Source organism: Coregonus lavaretus (assembly GCF_964263955.1).
Source record: "Coregonus lavaretus genome assembly, chromosome: 18".
Taxonomy (NCBI): domain Eukaryota; kingdom Metazoa; phylum Chordata; class Actinopteri; order Salmoniformes; family Salmonidae; genus Coregonus; species Coregonus lavaretus.
This window is the reverse complement of record NC_140005.1, coordinates 27952207-27973024: the sequence shown is the minus strand read 5'-3', so window position 1 is coordinate 27973024 and position 20818 is coordinate 27952207. Positions and strand designations below refer to the sequence as shown.

The 20818-nt window shown below is 40.2% G+C and overlaps 1 protein-coding gene across 1 annotated transcript in view; it reads left to right on the top strand.

Moving 5' to 3' along the window:
* The window catches only part of LOC311146024 (gamma-aminobutyric acid receptor subunit alpha-2-like), a gene marked incomplete at both ends in the record, with an annotated part of 32333 nt that extends 17899 nt beyond the window's left edge, over positions 1-14434 (top strand). The window contains 4 exons of the mRNA XM_084182463.1: positions 2276-2419; positions 2726-2878; positions 9173-9375; positions 14132-14434. Of these exons, the coding sequence (XP_084038589.1) occupies positions 2276-2419; positions 2726-2878; positions 9173-9375; positions 14132-14434 (803 nt within the window). The remainder of the gene's footprint in view (positions 1-2275; positions 2420-2725; positions 2879-9172; positions 9376-14131) is intronic.
* Positions 14435-20818: the final 6384 nt, after the last annotated feature.

Genomic DNA, 20818 nt, shown 5'->3' with positions numbered 1-20818 from the left:
GTGACCAAAACATCAGCCAGGAAGCATAGGAACTGAGAAGTGGTATGTGGTCACCACCTGCAAAACCAGTCCTTTATTGGGGGTGTCTTGCTAATTGCCTATAATTTCCACCTTTTGTCTATTCCATTTGCACAACAGCATGTGAAATTTATTGTCAATCAGTGTTGCTTCCTAAGTGGACAGTTTGATTTCACAGAAGTGTGATTGACTTGGAGTTACATTGTGTTGTTTAAGTGTTCCCTTTATTTTTTTGAGCAGTGTACTTCTGGTGTACCAAAACGCAATGACGCTGTAGGTGTGATCAAGGAACTCCAGGTCTCTTCCCAGTCAGTGACAGAGCCAAGATCATTTTTTGTTTGCGCTCATAACGCACCATGGCTGTTAGAAGAGTGTATGCTTATATGAAGTTGCCAGGGGGAAACTTGGTGTGTGCGCGCGCGCAGTGACACCTGTTTGAATGCGTTATTAAATAATTAGACTGATAAGCGTGCATGTGCAGTGACGCCTGTTCGAACAAGTGTATTGGATCATCAGATTGATGGCCATTTGTTTGTTTTGCCCCTACCTTTTACTACCCACACACACCTGCATACACACACAACCCACCCATCTCTACCTATGTATGTAACCACACAGACTTGGATGAAATACCTCATCCAAGTCTGTGTGGTACCTTCTTCTGAAAAGACCCAATCTGTGGCACAACCTCTTCCAGGTCCTAATAATTATAAGAATACTTTATAAACTGACATGGAATTGTTTTAAGATGGTCATATCATGGATTATTTAGCTATTTGATTTGGAATTTTATGACCCTTTTAGGTATCCCCAAATTTCTTTTATATAAAACAATTAGATAAAATATAGAATTTGGCCTTTAGTACCACATCCCATAGAAATACATTGAATAACACATTCATAAACGACAAAACAAGACAGTAAAAATAATAATAAGGAATAAGGTTTTGAAGGTTTTTTGTGTTATTTTGTATTTATTTTTACACATAACCCTGTTTTTGGGGTAGGCACAAAAGGACCTCCATAATTCCATTTTTTACCTTCAGACGAGTCTGTGACACTTGTGGGGGTCATGGAGCAAAATGGAGAACACTATCGTGTTCTTGAGAATCTCCCCTTTCCATACAGCCGTTTTCGTGAAAAGACAGACATTTTCGGGATGTCTCATAGTCTGACAAACACCGCTGTAGATCGGCCAACTTTGCAGCCCATGCAAAAAAACGGATATCTCTAGCTTAAACTGACAGATTTTGATGGGGATTTTTTATTATGCTACTTTAGAGGGATAATGATGCGCTAAAAGAGCAAGGATTTCCTTGTTACTAAAGCCAATTCTAAAGTATAGTTTCACCAGTCATCTAACTCAGGCATTTCAACGGTGGCGTGCACAGCAACAGGGAGCCAGAGAGGTATGCAATTAATATCCAAATCCCTTACTTTAATCGCAGGTTGACTTTTATTTTCATGATTTCTCATTAGATAGGCCAGCTGCAAAGTCAAAAATTGGCTATATTGTAAAAAATCATGAAAACACAAATTATCTTTTTGGTCTTCATTTAGGGTTAGGCATTAGGGTTAGCAGTGTGGTTAGGATTAGGTTTAAAATCAGATTTTATGACTGTGGCTGTGCCAGCTTGTGGCAAGGCTGCCTCCAGAACAAGATTCATAACGAAAAACAAAATATTATTGCCACTTAATTCACGAAATTCAATTTGGACTTTATTCTAAAAAATGTATTTCAACTTTATTCTTAAATTTCAACTTTATTCTCTAAGTATTTAAAGTTTTTAAAGTACTATCCGTGCCATCACAGTTTATTAATTTGTTCTCTTCACTTGGTCCTAATTCTCTTCCGTACAGAATTCAAAATTACAATGCTTGTCTTTCAAAATTTGGTCAGTTATGCATGGCTATGAAGGTTCAGACTTTTTTTTGTTGGCATGTCATGCCTAAGTTTGCTAATCTTGCCAATGAAAAAGTCATTAAAATAGTTGGCAATATCAGAGGGTTTTGTGATGAATGAGCCTTCTGATTCAATGAAGTACTCAGTATGTAGCTGAGTTCGCCTTTTTGGGCCAAATTTCATTTAAGGTGCTCCGAAACTTTTTACTATCATCCTTTATATAATTTATCTTTGTTTCATAGTACAGTTTCTTCTTCTTTTTGTTTAGTCACATTTACAATTAATCAATTTACAGTACATTTGTCTGTGCAGCCAGATTTATTGTACAGTATTGACCTTTATTACTCTCTGCAGATGCCTACACATTGGCCGAAGTGACGTACATTTGGACTCGAAATGCATCAGCGTCAGTGGAGGTAGCAGAAGACGGATCCAGACTGAACCAGTATCACCTTCAGGGCCAAACTGTGGGGACAGAGACCATTAAATCAAGCACAGGTGAGTCTAGACCAGAATAATCAAGAAATGGCATGCTCAAATCAAATAGTCTTTAAACAAAAGTCTTTGGGTGAAGGGTTGGAAAGGAAACATTAACTGGAAAATGAAAACCCACACTCACTAGTAAGAGTAACCAGTGTGTGTGTGTGTATTTTCCAGTTGATGAGTCTACACCAGTAGCCACTACTGGAATCTGAGCAGAGACACCAAGTAGAGACAACAATCTCCTGAAACACTTGTGTAAAAATATACAATTATCACACCACACTCTCATCTGTATTTGTTCTACTTCTTCCCTGTCTGCAGGTGAATATACCGTCATGACAGCCCACTTCCACCTGAAGAGGAAGATTGGCTACTTTGTGATCCAGACGTACCTGCCCTGCATCATGACAGTCATCCTCTCCCAGGTCTCTTTCTGGCTCAACCGAGAGTCTGTACCCGCCAGAACTGTATTTGGTAAGCTCTTAAAATTATCGCTTTCACACACAATTATTTGTTCTCAGCAGATAGCAATTACTGCCACAATGGTGCCATGTTTGCAATGTCTCAAATATGTGATTTTGTCTTCAGTCAGGCTGAACATGTTTTCCTATGTAGTCAAGTAAAACATATTATTCCACTGGAAGTCTCTGCTCTTTAGTGGTCAAGAGTGCTCCTCAACGTTCAGGTCAAACACATTGATGGTCAAGTCAAACACATCCTATGTTAAATTGTTCTAGTCAAACAGCCCTTGTCAGATCAAATGCGTTCCACCATAGCCAATTCAAACACCTGTTGCTCTACAGTCAGGTCAAACACCTGCTCTTAGATCACAGTCAGGTCAAACACCTGCTCTTAGATCACAGTCTGGTCAAACACCTGCTCTTAGATCACAGTCTGGTCAAACACCTGCTCTTAGATACCTGCTCTTAGATCACAGTCTGGTCAAACACCTGCTCTTAGATCACAGTCAGGTCAAACACCTGCTCTTAGATCACAGTCTGGTCAAACACCTGCTCTTAGATCACAGTCTGGTCAAACACCTGCTCTTAGATCACAGTCTGGTCAAACACCTGCTCTTAGATCACAGTCTGGTCAAACACCTGCTCTTAGATCACAGTCTGGTCAAACACCTGCTCTTAGATACCTGCTCTTAGATCACAGTCTGGTCAAACACCTGCTCTTAGATCAGTCAGGTCAAACACCTGCTCTTAGATCACAGTCTGGTCAAATGGTCAGACAAAAAAGCTACTCTTCTCTGATTTGCAGTCACATGCTGCACATACAAAGCTCCTATCCCTAAGCAGGAGTGTTAAATCTGACAGGCTAACACTTTATCAGAGCATCACAGCATGCTTAAGAAGCCCAGTCGACCCGCACAGAAAAAGAAAAAAGCCCAGACCCTTATATCCCATTTGGAAATGTCAGGTATCTGTCGGTCTCTAAACTGGGGCCTCTATACACTCTCTCTGTCTGCCCCATAATGTAGATTCCCCTCATATAATCAGGGCTTATTATGCATTGAAGTTCCATGTATTCAGAGCCAGTCAGTGTCTTCACAACCTTAATGACATGAAGATTATGTCCTGTATCAGATGAATGGTTTAACATTAGGCGAACTGGAGTGGCTTTTAATAGGCCTTAACATCGAACTACCACTTTAGCCCTCAATTTAAACACACAGACCAGTTACTCTAAATGCCCTTGGTTGCCAACTTAACAGCCCCCATATGAAAAAAACATAAAGAATGTTGTCTTTATATGCATTGTTGTTGGTTTACATTATTGTAGAATAGTTTCTATAAGTGTCTAAAGTTTTAGGAAGTAGTATATCCATCGATCCATTTATGGAATAGATTTGTTTTCCTTTGAATACTTCTATATTATGAGCCCTTTTCTTATTGTTTACATTTTGGGGTCAACTCACCATGCAAATTCAAGAACTGCAGGATTTTCTGTATATTATTTTAATTTGTTCACAATTCTCCCTCAGTTTTCTAGTGCATCAAACAGATTTATTACTATTCAAACATGTTCAGTGATCATCCTCATGAATCACTAATTGAGACAGTCTAGCTCAGCATATCCTAAACTCGATCCTCGGGACCCCAAGGGGTGCATGTTTTGGTTTTTGCCCTAACACTACACAGCTGATTCAAATTATCAAAGCTTGGTGATTAGTTGATTATTTGAATCAGCTGTGTAGTGCTAGGACAAAAACCAAAACGTGCACCCCTTGGGGTCCCGAAGACTGAGCTTGGGAAACCCTGGTTTAGCTATTAATGCAAGGTTATTAAATAATTCATATTCAGATAATAGCTGGTAAATCCAGCTGTTTCTAGAGGGGTCAACGAACTGTGGCTGATTGCTCCTTCGCTTCATTGTGATTTGGCACAAGTCATCCTTCCCCTCCCTTCCCATTCTACACTGAAAGAGTGAACAGGTTTCATGAAGTTGTTATGAATATGCTTCAAAGGGGGGCTGAACTTCCTGATTTAGCCTCGGTTTCACTTATCCTCATTATGAAATGTGACTGATAATGAGATTTGGGTCTTGGAGGCGTGCTTTGATGTGGGTGTCTCTTTTGTGTGTTCGAACGTGGGAACAGTTTGTACATTCAAAACAGTACACAGTTGCCAAAACAGTACACAGTTACAGTTATTCATCCTTCTAGAAAACTTGAAGCAATCTAACCAGTGTCTGGAAGTAGCCTAGACTACCTAGTAAGCTATCCAACTTCTTTCACCAATTCCCTTCAGCCGGCTGGTGTGCAACCGTGGGAAAGTTGGTTTGACTTTGAATAGCCTTGCTCTGGGGCTGGTTAGGGACCGTCAATAAATTACACAATGTAAATGGTACAATATTTTCATGTTGCACATGTTTTAGTTGTCTCATTAAATGTTTACAATATTTGCATATTGATTTCTACAATTTATAGTTGGTTTGAGGTTTTTAACCCTTCATTTCGTGACATAATTTTTTCCCCTAATTATCTCGCAAATATCAGTTTTGGATGAGACTGACTTTATGTCCCAAATTATCCTGTTTACACTTTGACACTACAATAATTGTTTCTGACTAATATCAATGCCACATTGGCCGTTTTCTACCAGAGAAGTTGTTTATTGCCTTCAGTTGCTCTTTAAAGGCACACTCTGTAACTTGTCTACCCCTGTGGTAGCTACTGTAGGAATGAAATACATAAACAAAGATGTTTGACAAACTCCTATGAAATATCTCACAAATACCCTGTAACATTAAGGGCTCGATTCCATCTGTAGCACTGAAGAGCCTTGCTGTAGCGCAAATGAAATTTTAAAGGCAATGTTCTCATGTTTGCAGAGACTACATTCACGGTAAATGCTGCATATGTTGGCTCAATCGGAAATTACCTTTACATTTCAATCGCGCTATAATGCAGATCTTCAGCAAAGGCCATCTAAGGAAAAGTGTTCCTTTTAGAACTGTGTTTCTTGTTGTCTCTGTTCTATGAGGTCTGGCTTTGTGGTGTTGTTCTGGTTTTATTATTAATGTAGTCATCACCACTTCAACCTCTAGAACACATCCCCACAAGCCATTTTATCCTTTCAATCGGGGATTGTTATTTTACCCCGTTAGCCTGCATTATGTTGTTTCATGTTTCCTAAAATGCAATGGAAAAAAAGCCACACAAAAAAACATATCCATCAGCAGCAATGTGGGGAAAAAAAAAAAACATTATTTCACTGTCAATGTCATCTTAGTCAGAGGTTTGAAGGAAGAAGTTATAACTCTTTGTCTATTAATATGCCTGTGTCTGCTGCATGTTTAGAGTACACAATGACTGTGTAGATTGTCAATAGAAAACATGTTTTCCAGGTTTGTTTATTCTCTCACCTTCCCCTGCAATGCAGTAATCTAAGTGTATTTTTTCTCTCTGAAAACGATGGGGCCAGGCAATTAATAAAGAGACAGGAAGATGCTTTGCATTTGCTTTGACTAAATTCATAGAACAGTGACTTAAGGGGGAGAGACGCCTATTGATCATTGAGGAGGAAACTCAAGGAAGTGGAGAAAATATTCCTGTGTGTATTCCTGTGTATGTCAGTGAGTGAGAGTGCAGGTCTGGAGTGACGCAACATCAAAAGGAAAACACAATATCCTCTTAAAGCATTGTAGTGGTGTGATAGGGTGGGATTTCCGCATGTCCTCCAGCGCCTGATAGTCTGTTTGTGCACCATGCCGAGTACTTCATATCAGCGTGTGGCTTGTGGGTAATACTTTACTTGAACTGCACTGCCGAAATGCCTTCTTAAACATATCATAGAAATTATGTGATAGACATCATAAATGGTCATGACAACAGCTCACCTTTCACTTGTGACAGTTATATAAATACATATTTTGTTAGGGCTGTCAAAGTAAACGCGTTAATAATGTGTTTAACTCGTGACATGTTTATCAGTGTACATTCTTTTTATGCCATTAATCGCATCTTCATTTCTTCACTGCACGGAACCTTAACGCCTCGATCACACTAACAGCATCATCTGGATATGTGTGCAACAAAAGTTCAACATTCACCTTCTGGTACCATTTCTGTCAAGCCGTCCACACATACAGTTTGATGCATATGTTAGATAAATCCAACGTATGCACCACACAGAACTCACTGCAACTGCCTCTGCAACCTAATGCTGCAAGGCAAACGCAGCGTTCCATTGGAAATAAATGTACTTCTGGTGTACCAAAATGCAATGACGCTGTCGGTCTGATCGAGGTGTAAGCGCACGTTTCTGCACGGACCCTTTTTAAGCGCAAAACACAACACTCAACACAGCTACAGTCAATGGGTGTTGTCTAGAAGGGATACATCTTTTGTCAAAATTGACTTTTCGTGTTAGGTTTCTGAGAATTTTCGCAGCAGGTTAAATAACGTAGCCGGTTAGGAGAATTAGGTTAAGGTTAGGAAAAGGTTAGGGTTAGCTAAAAACAACTTTGACGTCAATTTGACAAACTGTATCCTATCTAGACATGACCTAGTCAATGCTTGCGCCTTATCATGAAACCCCTTTACATCGCAGAAGACCTTGTGCCTCTAGCCAAAATCATGTAAAACTTATGCCCAATATTACCAGAGCTGTTTTTCTTTCTGCTGCAAATTCGTGCGCATGTCGCGGGCCACTTGCGAGCCGCTATTTTTTTGGTTTGATAACAGAAAAGAATGTAGCTAGCAGTCAAGTTACCTGATGACTTGACCACAGGATGAACTGAAATGTATTTATTTTATTTTTAATTTAACCTTTATTTAACTAGGCAAGTCAGTTAAGAACAAATTCTTATTTACAATGATGGCCTAACAAAAGGCAAAAGGCCTCCTGCGGGGACGGGGATAAAAAATTATAAAGTAGGACAAAACACAACACATCACGACAAGAGACACCACAACACTACATAAAGAGAGACCGAAGACATCAACACATCATGGCAGCAACAAAACATGACAACACAGCATGGTAGCAACACAACATGACTTCAACATGGTAGCAACATGACAACAACACGGTAGCAACACAACATGGCAGCAGCACAAAACATGGTGCAAACATTATTAGGCAAAGACAACAGCACAAAGGGCAAGAAGGTAGAGACAATACATCACGAAAAGGAATAGGGTACTCAAAGAGACGCTTTAAAGGTAGTGTATGATTGTGTGTGTGTGTGTGTGAGAGAGGATGTGTGTGAGAGTGGGATTAAGTGGGAGAGTTCGTTTTGCCTGGCCCGGTGCCCCGAGTGAGTGGAGTCAACCGAATGACCTAAAATGTTCAAACTCTGCTCACCCGGGGCACCGGGACATGCAAAATGAACACGCACAGCGAGAGGAGGGTGTGGGACGGAGAGTGTGTAGGCCTATGTGTGTAAAGTTATCTGAACAGTACATATGGTTACAGTGTTTTCATAACATTGTTGGACAAGTTTAAAAGCTCTTTGTTTCCATAGAGCCAGCACTTTTTTCCTATAGTCACACTCATTTAGAATGTTTGAAGCTTTAACAGTACTTAAAGCTGTGTGTGTGTGTGTGTGTGTGTGGAGTGAGTGTGTGCGCAAGTGTTAAACTTCAAGAGAATTGATAAGAGGGAGTAGGCCTACTTAAACATTAGGAGCGTTAATAGCTGTATGTTACAGTGACTTTTTGTGTTGTTTATGGTGAAAATGTTATTAAAACATTCTAATTTTGTTTCTGTCCCCAATCAACGCATTGTATGCCTGCAACTCAATGCACAGTTTTGTTAATGGAAAAAGCTTTCTTTAGGGCCAAATTTGAGCAAATTCAAAAATTGCGATTAACTAATGCCATTAACTCTATTTAATTATTGTAATCGTTTGACAGCCCTAATTTTTGTGCATGGGTATGGGGATATGCATTTGTTTTTAAATGCGCGCGCGTGAGGAGTTCTCCCCAGGTGTTCACAGTAACAGCAGCCACAGAAGTTACATCTTGAAAGAATGCTTCACTCAACACGCAGAGAGGTGTTTGCCACCACGTGTGGGAATACTTTCTATGTAGCCTACCAGAGAATCATCCACATTAATAATCTATTGCCATTGTGGATGGAAATACCATATTCTGTTACACATGGAAATACAAGTTAACAAGGAAAAAACTACAGTACTCTCCACTTACTGCAGATGGAATTACTAGTATTAATCATTGAAATGAATTGTGTAAACACTTTTGATTAGCTTGTGATCAGATGTGTCTTTTTGTTTTCTTGTCCTGTGATGACACAGGTGTGACCACTGTGCTCACTATGACGACTCTCAGTATCAGTGCCCGTAACTCTCTGCCGAAGGTGGCCTACGCCACGGCCATGGATTGGTTCATCGCGGTGTGCTACGCCTTTGTGTTCTCTGCCCTCATCGAATTTGCTACCGTCAACTACTTCACCAAAAGAGGCTGGGCCTGGGACGGCAAAAGTGTGGTCAACGTCAAGGTAACCAGGGCAACCACACTGACCACTGACAGTCCCGTATTGCTGTTCATTAAATTGAGTGTCACATGCAATCTTGCATTTGAGTTAACACTGCATCTTTATCATTGTACTGTACTCACTAATCCAAAAGGTCCAAAAGGCTCCTTAACAGCTTCTACCCCCAAGCCATAAGACTGCTGATCAATTAATAAAATGGCCTCCCGGACTAGTTGCATTGACCCCATTTTCTTAACTGCATTGTTGGTTAAGGGCTTGTAAGTAAGCATTTCACGTTAACGTCTACACCTGTTGTATTCGGTGCATGTGAAAAATAAAATTTGATTTGGTTAATAGCAGTTTCAATTTAGTGATGTAATAAGAGGCATGTGTAGAACAAGTGAACAACAGCTGTCAAGACAAATACAAATCTGAACAACGTCACACATTCGGTGAATGTACAGATTATACAGCCCCATGGCATTGCAGAGATAAATGTAAAGGAAATGCGAAGACCTACCTATGAAGCATAGAAATAGATACATTATATTCGATGTAAGCTAGGCTCTCGAATACTCAGAAGTGTTTGCCTGAATATCCATGTTGAGATATTGCATCTAAAGCGGTACCTTTATGAAAAGAGAGGGAGGGATGAAAGAAAGGAAGATAAAAGAAAAAGGAGATGAGGTGCTTCAAAAGCAGAGGCGAAAGGCACAAAGGATCTGTGATCTCTCAAGTAGGAGATGGTTGATACAGTTACAGTGCCTTCAGAACATATTCATACCCCTTGACTTATTCCACATTTTGTGTTACAGCCTGAATTCAAAATTGATTAAATAGATTTTTTTCTCTCACCGATGTACACACAATACCCAATAATGGCAAAGTGAAAACATGTTTTTAGACATTTTTGCAAATGTATTGAAAATGAAATACAGAAATATCTAATTTACATACAGTGGGGAGAAGAAGTATTTGATACACTGCTGATTTTGCAGGTTTTCCTACTTACAAAGTATGTAGAGGTCTGTAATTTTTATCATAGGTACACTTGAACTGTGAGAGACGGAATCTATAACAAAAATCCAGAAATTCACATTGTATGATTTTTAAGTAATTAATTAGCATTTTATTGCATGACATAAGTATTTGATACATCAGAAATGCAGAACTTAATATTTGGTACAGAAACCTTTGTTTGCAATTACAGAGATCATACGTTTCCTGTAGGTCTTGACCAGGTTTGCCCACACTGCAGCAGGGATTTTGGCCCACTTCTCCATACAGACCTTCTCCAGATCCTTCAGGTTTCGGGGCTTTCGCTGGGCAATACGGACTTTCAGCTCCCTCCAAAGATTTTCTATTGGGTTCAGGTCTGGAGACTGGCTAGGCCACTCCAGGACCTTGAGATGCTTCTTACGGAGCCACTCCTTAGTTGCCCTGGCTGTGTGTTTCGGGTCAATGCTCTTACTGAGGGAAGGAGGTTGTTGGCCAAGATCTCGCGATACATGGCCCCATCCATCCTCCCCTCAATACGGTGCAGTCGTCCTTTCCCCTTTGCAGAAAAGCATCCCCAAAGAATAATGTTTCCACCTCCATGCTTCACGGTTGGGATGGTGTTCTTGGGGTTGTACTCATCCTTCTTCCTCCAAACACGGCGAGTGGAGTTTAGACCAAAAAGCTCTACTTTTGTCTCATCAGACCACATGACCTTCTCCCATTCCTCCTCTGGATCATCCAGATGGTCATTGGCAAACTTCAGACGGGCCTGGACATGCGCTGGCTTGAGCAGGGGGACCTTGCGTGCGCTGCAGGATTTTAATCCATGACGGCGTAGTGTGTTACTAATGGTTTTCTTTGAGACTGTGGTCCCAGCTCTCTTCAGGTCATTGACCAGGTACTGCCGTGTAGTTCTGGGCTGATCCCTCACCTTCCTCATGATCATTGATGCCCCACAAGGTGAGATCTTGCATGGAGCCCCAGACCGAGGGTGATTGACCGTCATCTTGAACTTCTTCCATTTTCTAATAATTGCGCCAACAGTTGTTGCCTTCTCACCAAGCTGCTTGCCTATTGTCCTGTAGGACATCCCAGCCTTGTGCAGGTCTACAATTTTATCCCTGATGTCCTTACACAGCTCTCTGGTCTTGGCCATTGTGGAGAGGTTGGAGTCTGTTTGATTGAGTGTGTGGACAGGTGTCTTTTATACAGGTAATGAGTTCAAACAGGTGCAGTTAATACAGGTAATGAGTGGAGAACAGGAGGGCTTCTTAAAGAAAAACTAACATGTCTGTGAGAGCCGGAATTCTTACTGGTTGGTAGGTGATCAAATACTTATGTCATGCAATAAAATGCAAATTAATTACTTAAAAATCATACAATGTGATTTTCTGGATTTTTGTTGAAGTGTACCTATGATAAAAATTACAGACCTTTACATGCTTTGCAAGTAGGAAAACCTGCAAAATCGGCAGTGTATCAAATACTTGTTCTCCCCACTGTAAGTATTCACACCCCTGAGTCAGTACATATTAGAATCACCTTTGGCAGCGAATACAGCTGTGAGTCTTTCTGTGTAAGTCGCTAAGAGCTTTGCACACCTGAATTGTACAATATTTGCATATATATTTTTTAAATTCTTCAAGCTCTGTCAAGTTGGTTGTTGATCATTGCTAGACAGACATTTTCAAGTCTTGCCATAGATGTTCAAGCTGATTTAAGTCAAAACTGTAACTAGGCCACCCAGGAACATTCAATGTCATCTTGGTAGGCAACTCTAGTGTATATTTGGCCTTGTGTTTTAGGTTATTGTCCTGCTGACAGGTGAATTCATCTTCCAGTGTTTGTTGGAAAGCAGACTGAACCAGGTTTTCCTCTAGGATTTTGCCTGTGCTTAGCTCTATTCCATTTATTTTTATCCCATTAAACTCCCTAGTCCTTGCCGATGACAAGCATACCCATAACATGATGCAGCCAGCATCATGCTTGAAAAATTGAAGAGTGGTATTTGGTGATGTGATGTGTTGTGTTGGATTTGCCCCAAACATAACACTTTGTATTCAGGACATAAAGTTCATTTCTTTGCCACATTCTTTGCAGCTTTACTTTAAGGCCTTATTGCCAAAAGGATGCATGTTTTGGAATATTTTTATTCTGTACATGCTTCCTTCTTTTCACTCTGTCATTTAGGTTAGTATTATGGAATAACTACAATGTTGTTGATCCATCCTCAGTTTTCTCCTATCACAGCCATTAAACTCTAACTGTTTTAAAGTCACCATTGGCCTCAGGGTGAAATCCCTGAGAGGTTTCCTTCCTCTCCGGCAACTGAGTTAGGAAGGACGCCTGTATCTTTGTAGTGACTAGGTGTATTAATACACCATCCAAAGTGTAATTAATAACTTCACCATGCTCAAGGTGTATTTCAAATTCATATTCAATGTCTGTTTTTTTACCAAAAGGTGCCCTTCTTTGCGAGGCATTTGGAAAACCTCCCTGGTCTTTGGGGTTGAATCTGTGTTTGAAATTCACTGCTGGACTGAGGGAGCTTACAGATAATTGTATGTGTGGGGTACAGAGATGAGGTAGTCATTCAAAAATCATGTTAGACACTATTATTGCACACAGAGTGAGTCCATGCAACTTATTATGTGACTTATGAAGCACATTTTTACTCTTGAACTTGTTTAGGCTTGCCATAACAAAGGGGTTGAATACTTATTGACTCAAGACATTTCAGCTTTTCATTTTTTATTAATTTCTAAAAACATAATTCCACTTTGACATTATGGAGTATTGTGTGTGTGTGTGTGTGTGTGTGTGTAGGCCAATGACACAAAATCTCAATTTAATCAATTTTATATTCAGGCTGTAACACACTAAATCTGGAAAAAGTGAAGGGGTGTGAATACTTTCTGAAGGCACTGTAAACCAGAGAAATATGTGACACCATGGCTGCATTTAGACAGGCAGCCCAATTCTGATATTTTTCCCCACTAGTTGGTCTTTTGACCAATCAGATCAGCTCTGAAAAAGATCTGATGTGAAAAGATCTGATGTGATTGGTCAAAGACCAATTAGTGGAAAATAAGATCAGAATTGGGCTGCCTTTCTAAACGCAGCCCAGCATTCAGATTTCTTAAGTGTTTCTGAGTTCCGAATTCTGATTTCAGCTCATTCCTTTCCCAGCATATCTGATAATTACACTTTCTCTCCACAGCTCACATACTCAGAGGAATGTGTGTGACAGTGATGGGTGTGCTTTTACTTCAGAATAACTATTACTAACTGAACTGGTTGTAACCATACACATATCCTGCCATAATACAGATTCGACAAGTGAGGCCAATTAGAATGGTCATGAGAGACTTCAAAGAGATTCACACTCCATGAGGACCTCCAAGGTTACTGTTCATTTCAATCCAAATTGATATTGAAATGAAACCTCATAAGGTTTAACAGGCAATTTAGCAGATTATAATAATTTGGCATAATCATAATTACTGTGAAATAGCTACTGTACAACAGATGCTCCATTTTCAAACCCGAAGAATGATTTCAAACAGATTACGGCATCTGGGTATTGTGCTTTGAGATGAGCTTTAGCTGTGTGAGAGGTACTGAGAAAACAAACACAATGATCTAGTAACAATCAAACACTTGAAGGATCAGTTAGCCTTCAGAGTAGTATTACCTCTGGCTTGTAGTGTCTCTCATTTGTATTACAATCAGTAATTAATTACAACCAATCTCTGTGTATTTTATTTCTCTCCTACAACAGAAGAAGGAGGCATCCGTCATGAAGAAGAACAATGCCTACGCCGTTGCTGTGGCAAACTACGCTCCAAACATCACCAAGGACCAAGGTGGTATGCCCACCATCTCCAAGAGTGCCACCTCTGACCCCAACAAGGCCAAGCCAGAGGTCAAGCCCGAGCAGAACAAGAAGACCTTCAACAGCGTCAGCAAAATCGACCGTATGTCCCGGATTATGTTCCCTGTGCTCTTCGGCGGTTTCAACCTGGTCTACTGGGCCACCTACCTGAGAGAACCAGTCATAAAGGACATGGTCCCGTCCAAATGAATAAAAAATATTCACTTTGCAAGGAGACAGGACTCACTTTACACAGGTGACCCAGGACTGATGATCTGTGTGCTTTTATGTGTGTGAGTTTGGCTACATAGAGCCGTGGCATACACTGGAGTCAGTATGGTTGCTTTCTTTTTTAGGTGTATTCATTACAAGGAGATACCCAGGTAAATGATGACTAACTTCTAGTTGAATTGTAATTTGTTTGAGAGTTTATACTTGTAAAGAGGTTAACACTTAACTTGATTGTTTGTTTATAGTGCTGTAAGGATCTTATACTTACATAAATAAAGAAACCACTGGTGCTTTCTCTACCTTCTATTTGAACCTCAAAGAAACCAACTGCCATAATTCAGTCAACACACAAAATAGTTACCAAAATCCTAGTTGTAACCCTGTATTGAAGACTCCTGTATGAGAAAGCACATACACCAATTTCCTGTTTTTGCTCCATTATTAACCTATACCATGCCCTTCATATCTTATAATGTAAATGTTTGTTTCCACTATTCTTTACGTTAATCGGATCAAATTCATAAGTTGGAAATAAAGACCGTACAGTCATGTTGTCATGTTGCACCATTTCTTCATCACACAGTGAACACAGATCTACATAAGTGATTGTTGATCCTGCAGGTCCTGGCAGTACACAGCTAGACTCACCATAAATTCAGGGATGGATGAAGGATCACTTCCTTTCGTAGCTTTTGTGAAAACTAACAGGCTCAAAGACACTGTGACAGAGGACAGTGAATAGACACAAAGTGAGTAAGGCTTGCAGGAATGTACTGTATGCCAATATTTAATATCACTATCTATCATAGAGTTTGATGTGTTTTGTATTTACTGATTAATTTAATGACTCAAGTATGTGATTTCCTGTTGCCACCATTTTATACGCAATGTAGTTTTTTCTCTGATGCAGATCAAAGGACCCAGATGCATACAGTGGAGTTGGAAATTGACACCCTTGATAAAGATGAGCAAAACTGACTATAAAATAAATAATTCAAATACTAAGCTATATTGAGCTATATTGTATGCATATTATATGCTAAAAGAAATGGGCCCCAGTACCAGCAAAGATCCACCACTATATTTTACAGTAGGTAAGGGACCAAATAGCTATATTTTCATGTAATCTGACCAAAGCACTAATTCCAATCCAAGTGCCAATGCCATTTAACAATCTCCAGGCATTTACATTTATTTGTTTTATGACATTTTCCTGTGTTTTATATATATTTCCACACTATGAGGTTGGAATAATACTGTGAAATTGAGAAAATGATGATAATGTCCTTTTAGTGTAAGAGCTGTTTGAAAAGACCGCCTGAAATTTCAGCCTATTTTGGTGGGATGGAGTTTTGGCCTTCAATGGTGACATCACCATGCGGCAAATGGGTTAATAGACCAATAAGAAATAGAGTTCCAAACCTCTCTGCTAATAACATCTAATTTTCAGTTTTCCCCTTCCAACTCAGACCACTCTCAGACCGTCCAAGCAAAATTCTTGCTTGAGAAAGTGTTCTTTGCTAAGAAGCTATTTTTGGCCATTTTAATTTAAAACAATCATAGTAAGGTACTTAGTTGTTCCCCAGACATTTTAGTAAAAACCTGGTTGCCTCTTCCAGGAGGCTGAAACTTGGCCGCAAGTGGATCTTCCAGCAAGACAATAACCCCAAGCAAAATCCACAAATAAATTGTTAATTGGCCACAAAGTCAACATTTTGCAATGACCATCTCAGTCTCTGGACTTGAAACCCATTGAAACCTGTGGTTTGAATTGAAGAGGGCAGTCCATAAGTGCAGATGAAGGATATCAAGGATCTGGAAGGATTCTGTATGGAGAAATCTAAGATCCCTCCCAATGTGTTCTACAAACATTTTAGAAAAAGGCTCAGTGCCGTTATCCTCGCAAGGTGAGGTATTGAAAGGTTTTGAAAACTGGTATTAATAATTTTGACCCCTACCTTTTTGAGAGAAAAATAATAATATTAGTTGTTAAACAAAATCTCTTTCTCTGAGCAATTGTATTAGTATAAAATAATATAATTCCCTTTTTTTTTGCATACAAAATAGCTCAGTATTTGAATTATTTATTTTATACAGACATTTTTGATCATCTTTATCAAGGGTGTCAATAACTGTCTGATGAAAAATACTTATCATGAGCTTTAACAAATCCTGTAGATACCCTATCCTATTACTTTAGGTGACATATTGTAGAGATTTAACAACCGTAACAAATAGATATGATACAGAAACTTCAGATTTCCTGAAGTCATCCACCCTGACGTTAGAAGTTACTCTTAATGAATGGTCAAGAATTGAGCTGCCCTATTAAGGGTTTAGTCAGCGTACTCACACAGTAGCCCAAAGCGTCCATATGATTAATCATATAACAGGACATGTGCGGACATCCTCATTCAACCTATCAGCTTCAGTTAAACAGACAGTATTTCTTTTTCACATGACTTGAGGAAGCCATACACACAGTCTACATAACACTGCCATAAGAGTGACATAATGCCTAAGGATTGATAATGTCATATTTATACCAGTAGACATATGAAACAGGAAAATATTCAACAAAAATGGCTGAATTACTGTTAGACTTTGATTTTAAGCTGCCTAAAGGGGGTGTTACCAACCTGACCTCTGCCCTTGCCTGTCCCGGATGATTACTGGCTTGGTGCTTCAAGCCTGGGGGCAGTGGCTGAATCACAGATCTAAATGAAGTAAACAATAATTTCCCTTACTGTCAACACCAACACATCCTTTCATATAGCAGATATTTCATACTGTACAAATGCTCAAATTAAAAGGATGTGTAACTGTACACACACGCACACACACACATGCACACCTCCCTTAGGCAGCCTCAGCACTCGCAGAGCCAACACACGACAGTCAGCAGCAGGACATCTAGCGCCCAAATCCCAGCGCTGCTAAAATTCTAACATTGCTGAAATCCCCACACTGCTGATACCCCAACACCGCTGAATACCTAGTGTTGCTGAAATGGCCACAATCGATATCAGAGCAGACTGTACAGTATGGTGCTCTAAAAGGAAACAGCAAGCAGTGCAGTCTGTCAGCAGAATTACCTCACTGTGTGAATCTTCCTTTCTGCTCGCCCTTAATCCTCAAATCGTCTCTCTACTTATCTGTTTCAGTGTTTGTCTGCTTTTGAATGTGTTTTGACTGCAAACTCCACTAAGATTAACCTCCCTAGAAACCCATATAGGCCTAGATACTAGCCATAAATTGATTAAGTAGCAAAAATGTGAATGTTGCGTTCAAGACCTGTTCAGATTAACTGTACGGTCCTCTTATAGCCTATAATTGAATTGGAAAGTAAAGTGGTGCTTGATGAGGTTGTTGAACCATGGGTAGTGAATATAATGTAGGCCCTCTATATAACTCATCATTAATGTGGAGATTAAGCTAGGGTTTATATTATTTTATTCTCTATTCTCTAGTCTAAATTCAACAAATTCTTTGACACTTTCACATGCACACACATGCACTAAGGATGCCTTCAAACCAAACAAACTGATGCGTAAAACTGAACAACTCAATGTTTTTCAATGGGAGCAATGCGTTGGGGCAGAGCCTAGTGTTGTGTTGCACTGTCCATCAGAAAAGTTCAGACGTTTCTGTCAACCAATTGAAAACGTACAACAGCGTTTCACTGAATAGTTTCTCCCCACCACCACGTTTATGTTTGAAGGCACCCTAAAGCATAAGGACATGTATGTGTTCACAGTCTCACAGAAAGATACTGTACACAGACACACACTAATACACACCCACTCTATGGCTCTGTCAGTACAGCTGACATTTGTCAAAACACACACTTAGCCCCCTGGCCATCAAGGGAAGCACAATCTCTCTTCCCTGATCTCTTTTAAGCTGGACCTATGAGGCCAATCGCTAGTGGGTAGAGCTGTCGAGTGTCATCAGAACTCTTATCTCCACTCCCGCATCCCACTGTGCCCCCTTAACCAGTTAGCCTGTGTCTGTCTGCAGATGTCAAGGGAGCTTGTCTTCATCTTCCCACTATATAAGCTCAAAATCATAGGTGCATCAGACTGAAAATACACGATGGCTTAGAAAAGCTCAAACACGTGCTGGTTTAGTAGGGGCTTGTCCTATCAGCTTGATGTAAATCAGGGGTGTAATACTCCAAATCCTGGAGGGCTGAGTGTCATCTGGTTTTGTTATTAAGAACTAGACATCCAGGTGAGTGTACGGTTTCTGTGTGCTTGTTTGCACTTTCTTCCTCTGTGCAATAATGTAACAATAAAGTAGACCATACCTGTATATTAGTGAGCATGAAATGAGCCTAATGTATTTTTTCATCATAATATCATAACTTTCTTTTTGGGGAGAGGTTAAGATAATTTACTCCTCCAATAAAGTTAGTTACATTTCACTGTTTATGCACAGATTTCCTTTAACTAAGTTGATGCCACATGAGACCACATGAGATCACAATCACAGCACCAACCCAGACAAACCACAGCATCAGTATAATGCACACACTGAAGAGCGAACACAACATGAGCACAGACCAAATACCGAACACAATTCTGCTTTAGCTCTCTTTGTTGACAGACCCCGACAGATCCCGTCAAACTTAATCAATAGACTCCTTTGCCAGAGGAGACAAGCCTCAAGATCCAAAGACGAGTAACTTTGGCTTAAAAGAGAGCTCAGTGCAGTTTCTCTGTTTATGTACCTCCTGCCTACTCTTTTGGGCTACCCTTATTTTTGAGGTAAACTGTGTTTAATAATATATATTATATTATGAAACCAAACAGACAATTCATTTTGGGAATCAACATAAAATTGGCCTTTTTGTGTGATTACCGCTAATGTAATATATCTTTATTCAGTATGTGTTTCATTTGTAGGCCAAGGTGTGATGAGTACTGAGGATACGAAGAGGCAGGACGCAGACGCAGGAATTAACAAGGTCAAGGTTTACTCAAACAATGACAAAGAGAATTAACAAAGATAGAGTACATGACACGAAGCAAAACAATCACACACAACATCCTGCAGATCCCTCACCGCATACGCCGGACTCCCGTCAATGTCCAGGAGCGGAGGAGGCGTACCCCGGGGGACGGCATCCGCGAGAGGACCAGGAACCACCGGCCTGAGGAGAGACACATGAAAAGTGGGTGAGACACGGTAGTGAGGGGGAAGGAGCAGCCTCATTTATCTGCCGGAGGACCTTAAACTGCCCCACAAACCGGGGGCTCAGTAGACCGGCGAATCAGAGCGCCGGAGGGGAGCAACGGGAGGAGACGTGACACAAGGTCACTGCAGAGTCTACTCATTTTGATGCATGTTAATTAGGCTCTGGAGAAGTTCATACTGTGAACAAAGACTTAGGTTATCCTATCAATTCCCCTTCTCTCTTACAGTTAACCTTCATCACTCATCTACTTCTTTCCCCTTTAAAATAGCCTATTAGAAATTAAGGTAGTCTGAAGTTTTGATTGGAAATAATCTTTCCTCTCTGGAGATTGGCATTAGGAACTGCTTTAGAAATGCAGACTTAATCAGGGTCTTCTCAAATACTTGGCTTTCAGCCATTTTAGAATTCCAATAGGGTGTCTTTGTTCTTTGTTCTCACTTTTTTTAAAATACATTACTATGTTCACTCTTCTAAGCTGTGGAAAGATTTACCCTGGGAATGAGAAATAATGGAATTGCACCGCGTTGGTGTTTGCATGAGAGGCTTGGCTAACCTGATAGAGCAAGGTGTGATTGCATTTGATGAGGTCCTCTCTCACAGATCTCCTAACGGGTACGCAGAAAGACACAGCTCTGGCAAAGAGAGAAACATATGAGGAAACAGTGAAGACAAACCAGGAGATGTGAGATTCCCCTTTAAAGGCACGCCAGTCAGGCATGAACAAGGTGTTGATACAGTTGCCTAGCAACAGAGGATAGGTCTCCGAATAGAGGCTTTGATGTTAAAAGTAAGTGAACGCCCCCTTTAAGTCTAGATTGTGTGTCTGGATTATCATTAGGATCATTTCATAACATAAGACAGGTGAGAGGTGAAAAGTCATCCATCCAACAGAGAGGCTTCACCTTGACTGCTGAGTGGGAAGATAAGTGGTTAGTCACCCCTAAGACAGCCATGCAGAGTCATGTTGGCTACTCTTCCTCTTATCTTCAGGGAACTCCTTCAGCCTTTTATTTACCATGGCCTCTCCTTCAGGGTCATCCTCCAAGGAAATTAGACATCTATTGAGATGGATGGTATTTTGTTAGAGACAGACATCTACTTGGACCATTGGCGTCAGAACCATTTCAAAAGCAGATCCACTTTTCAATAGGAAATCACTATAT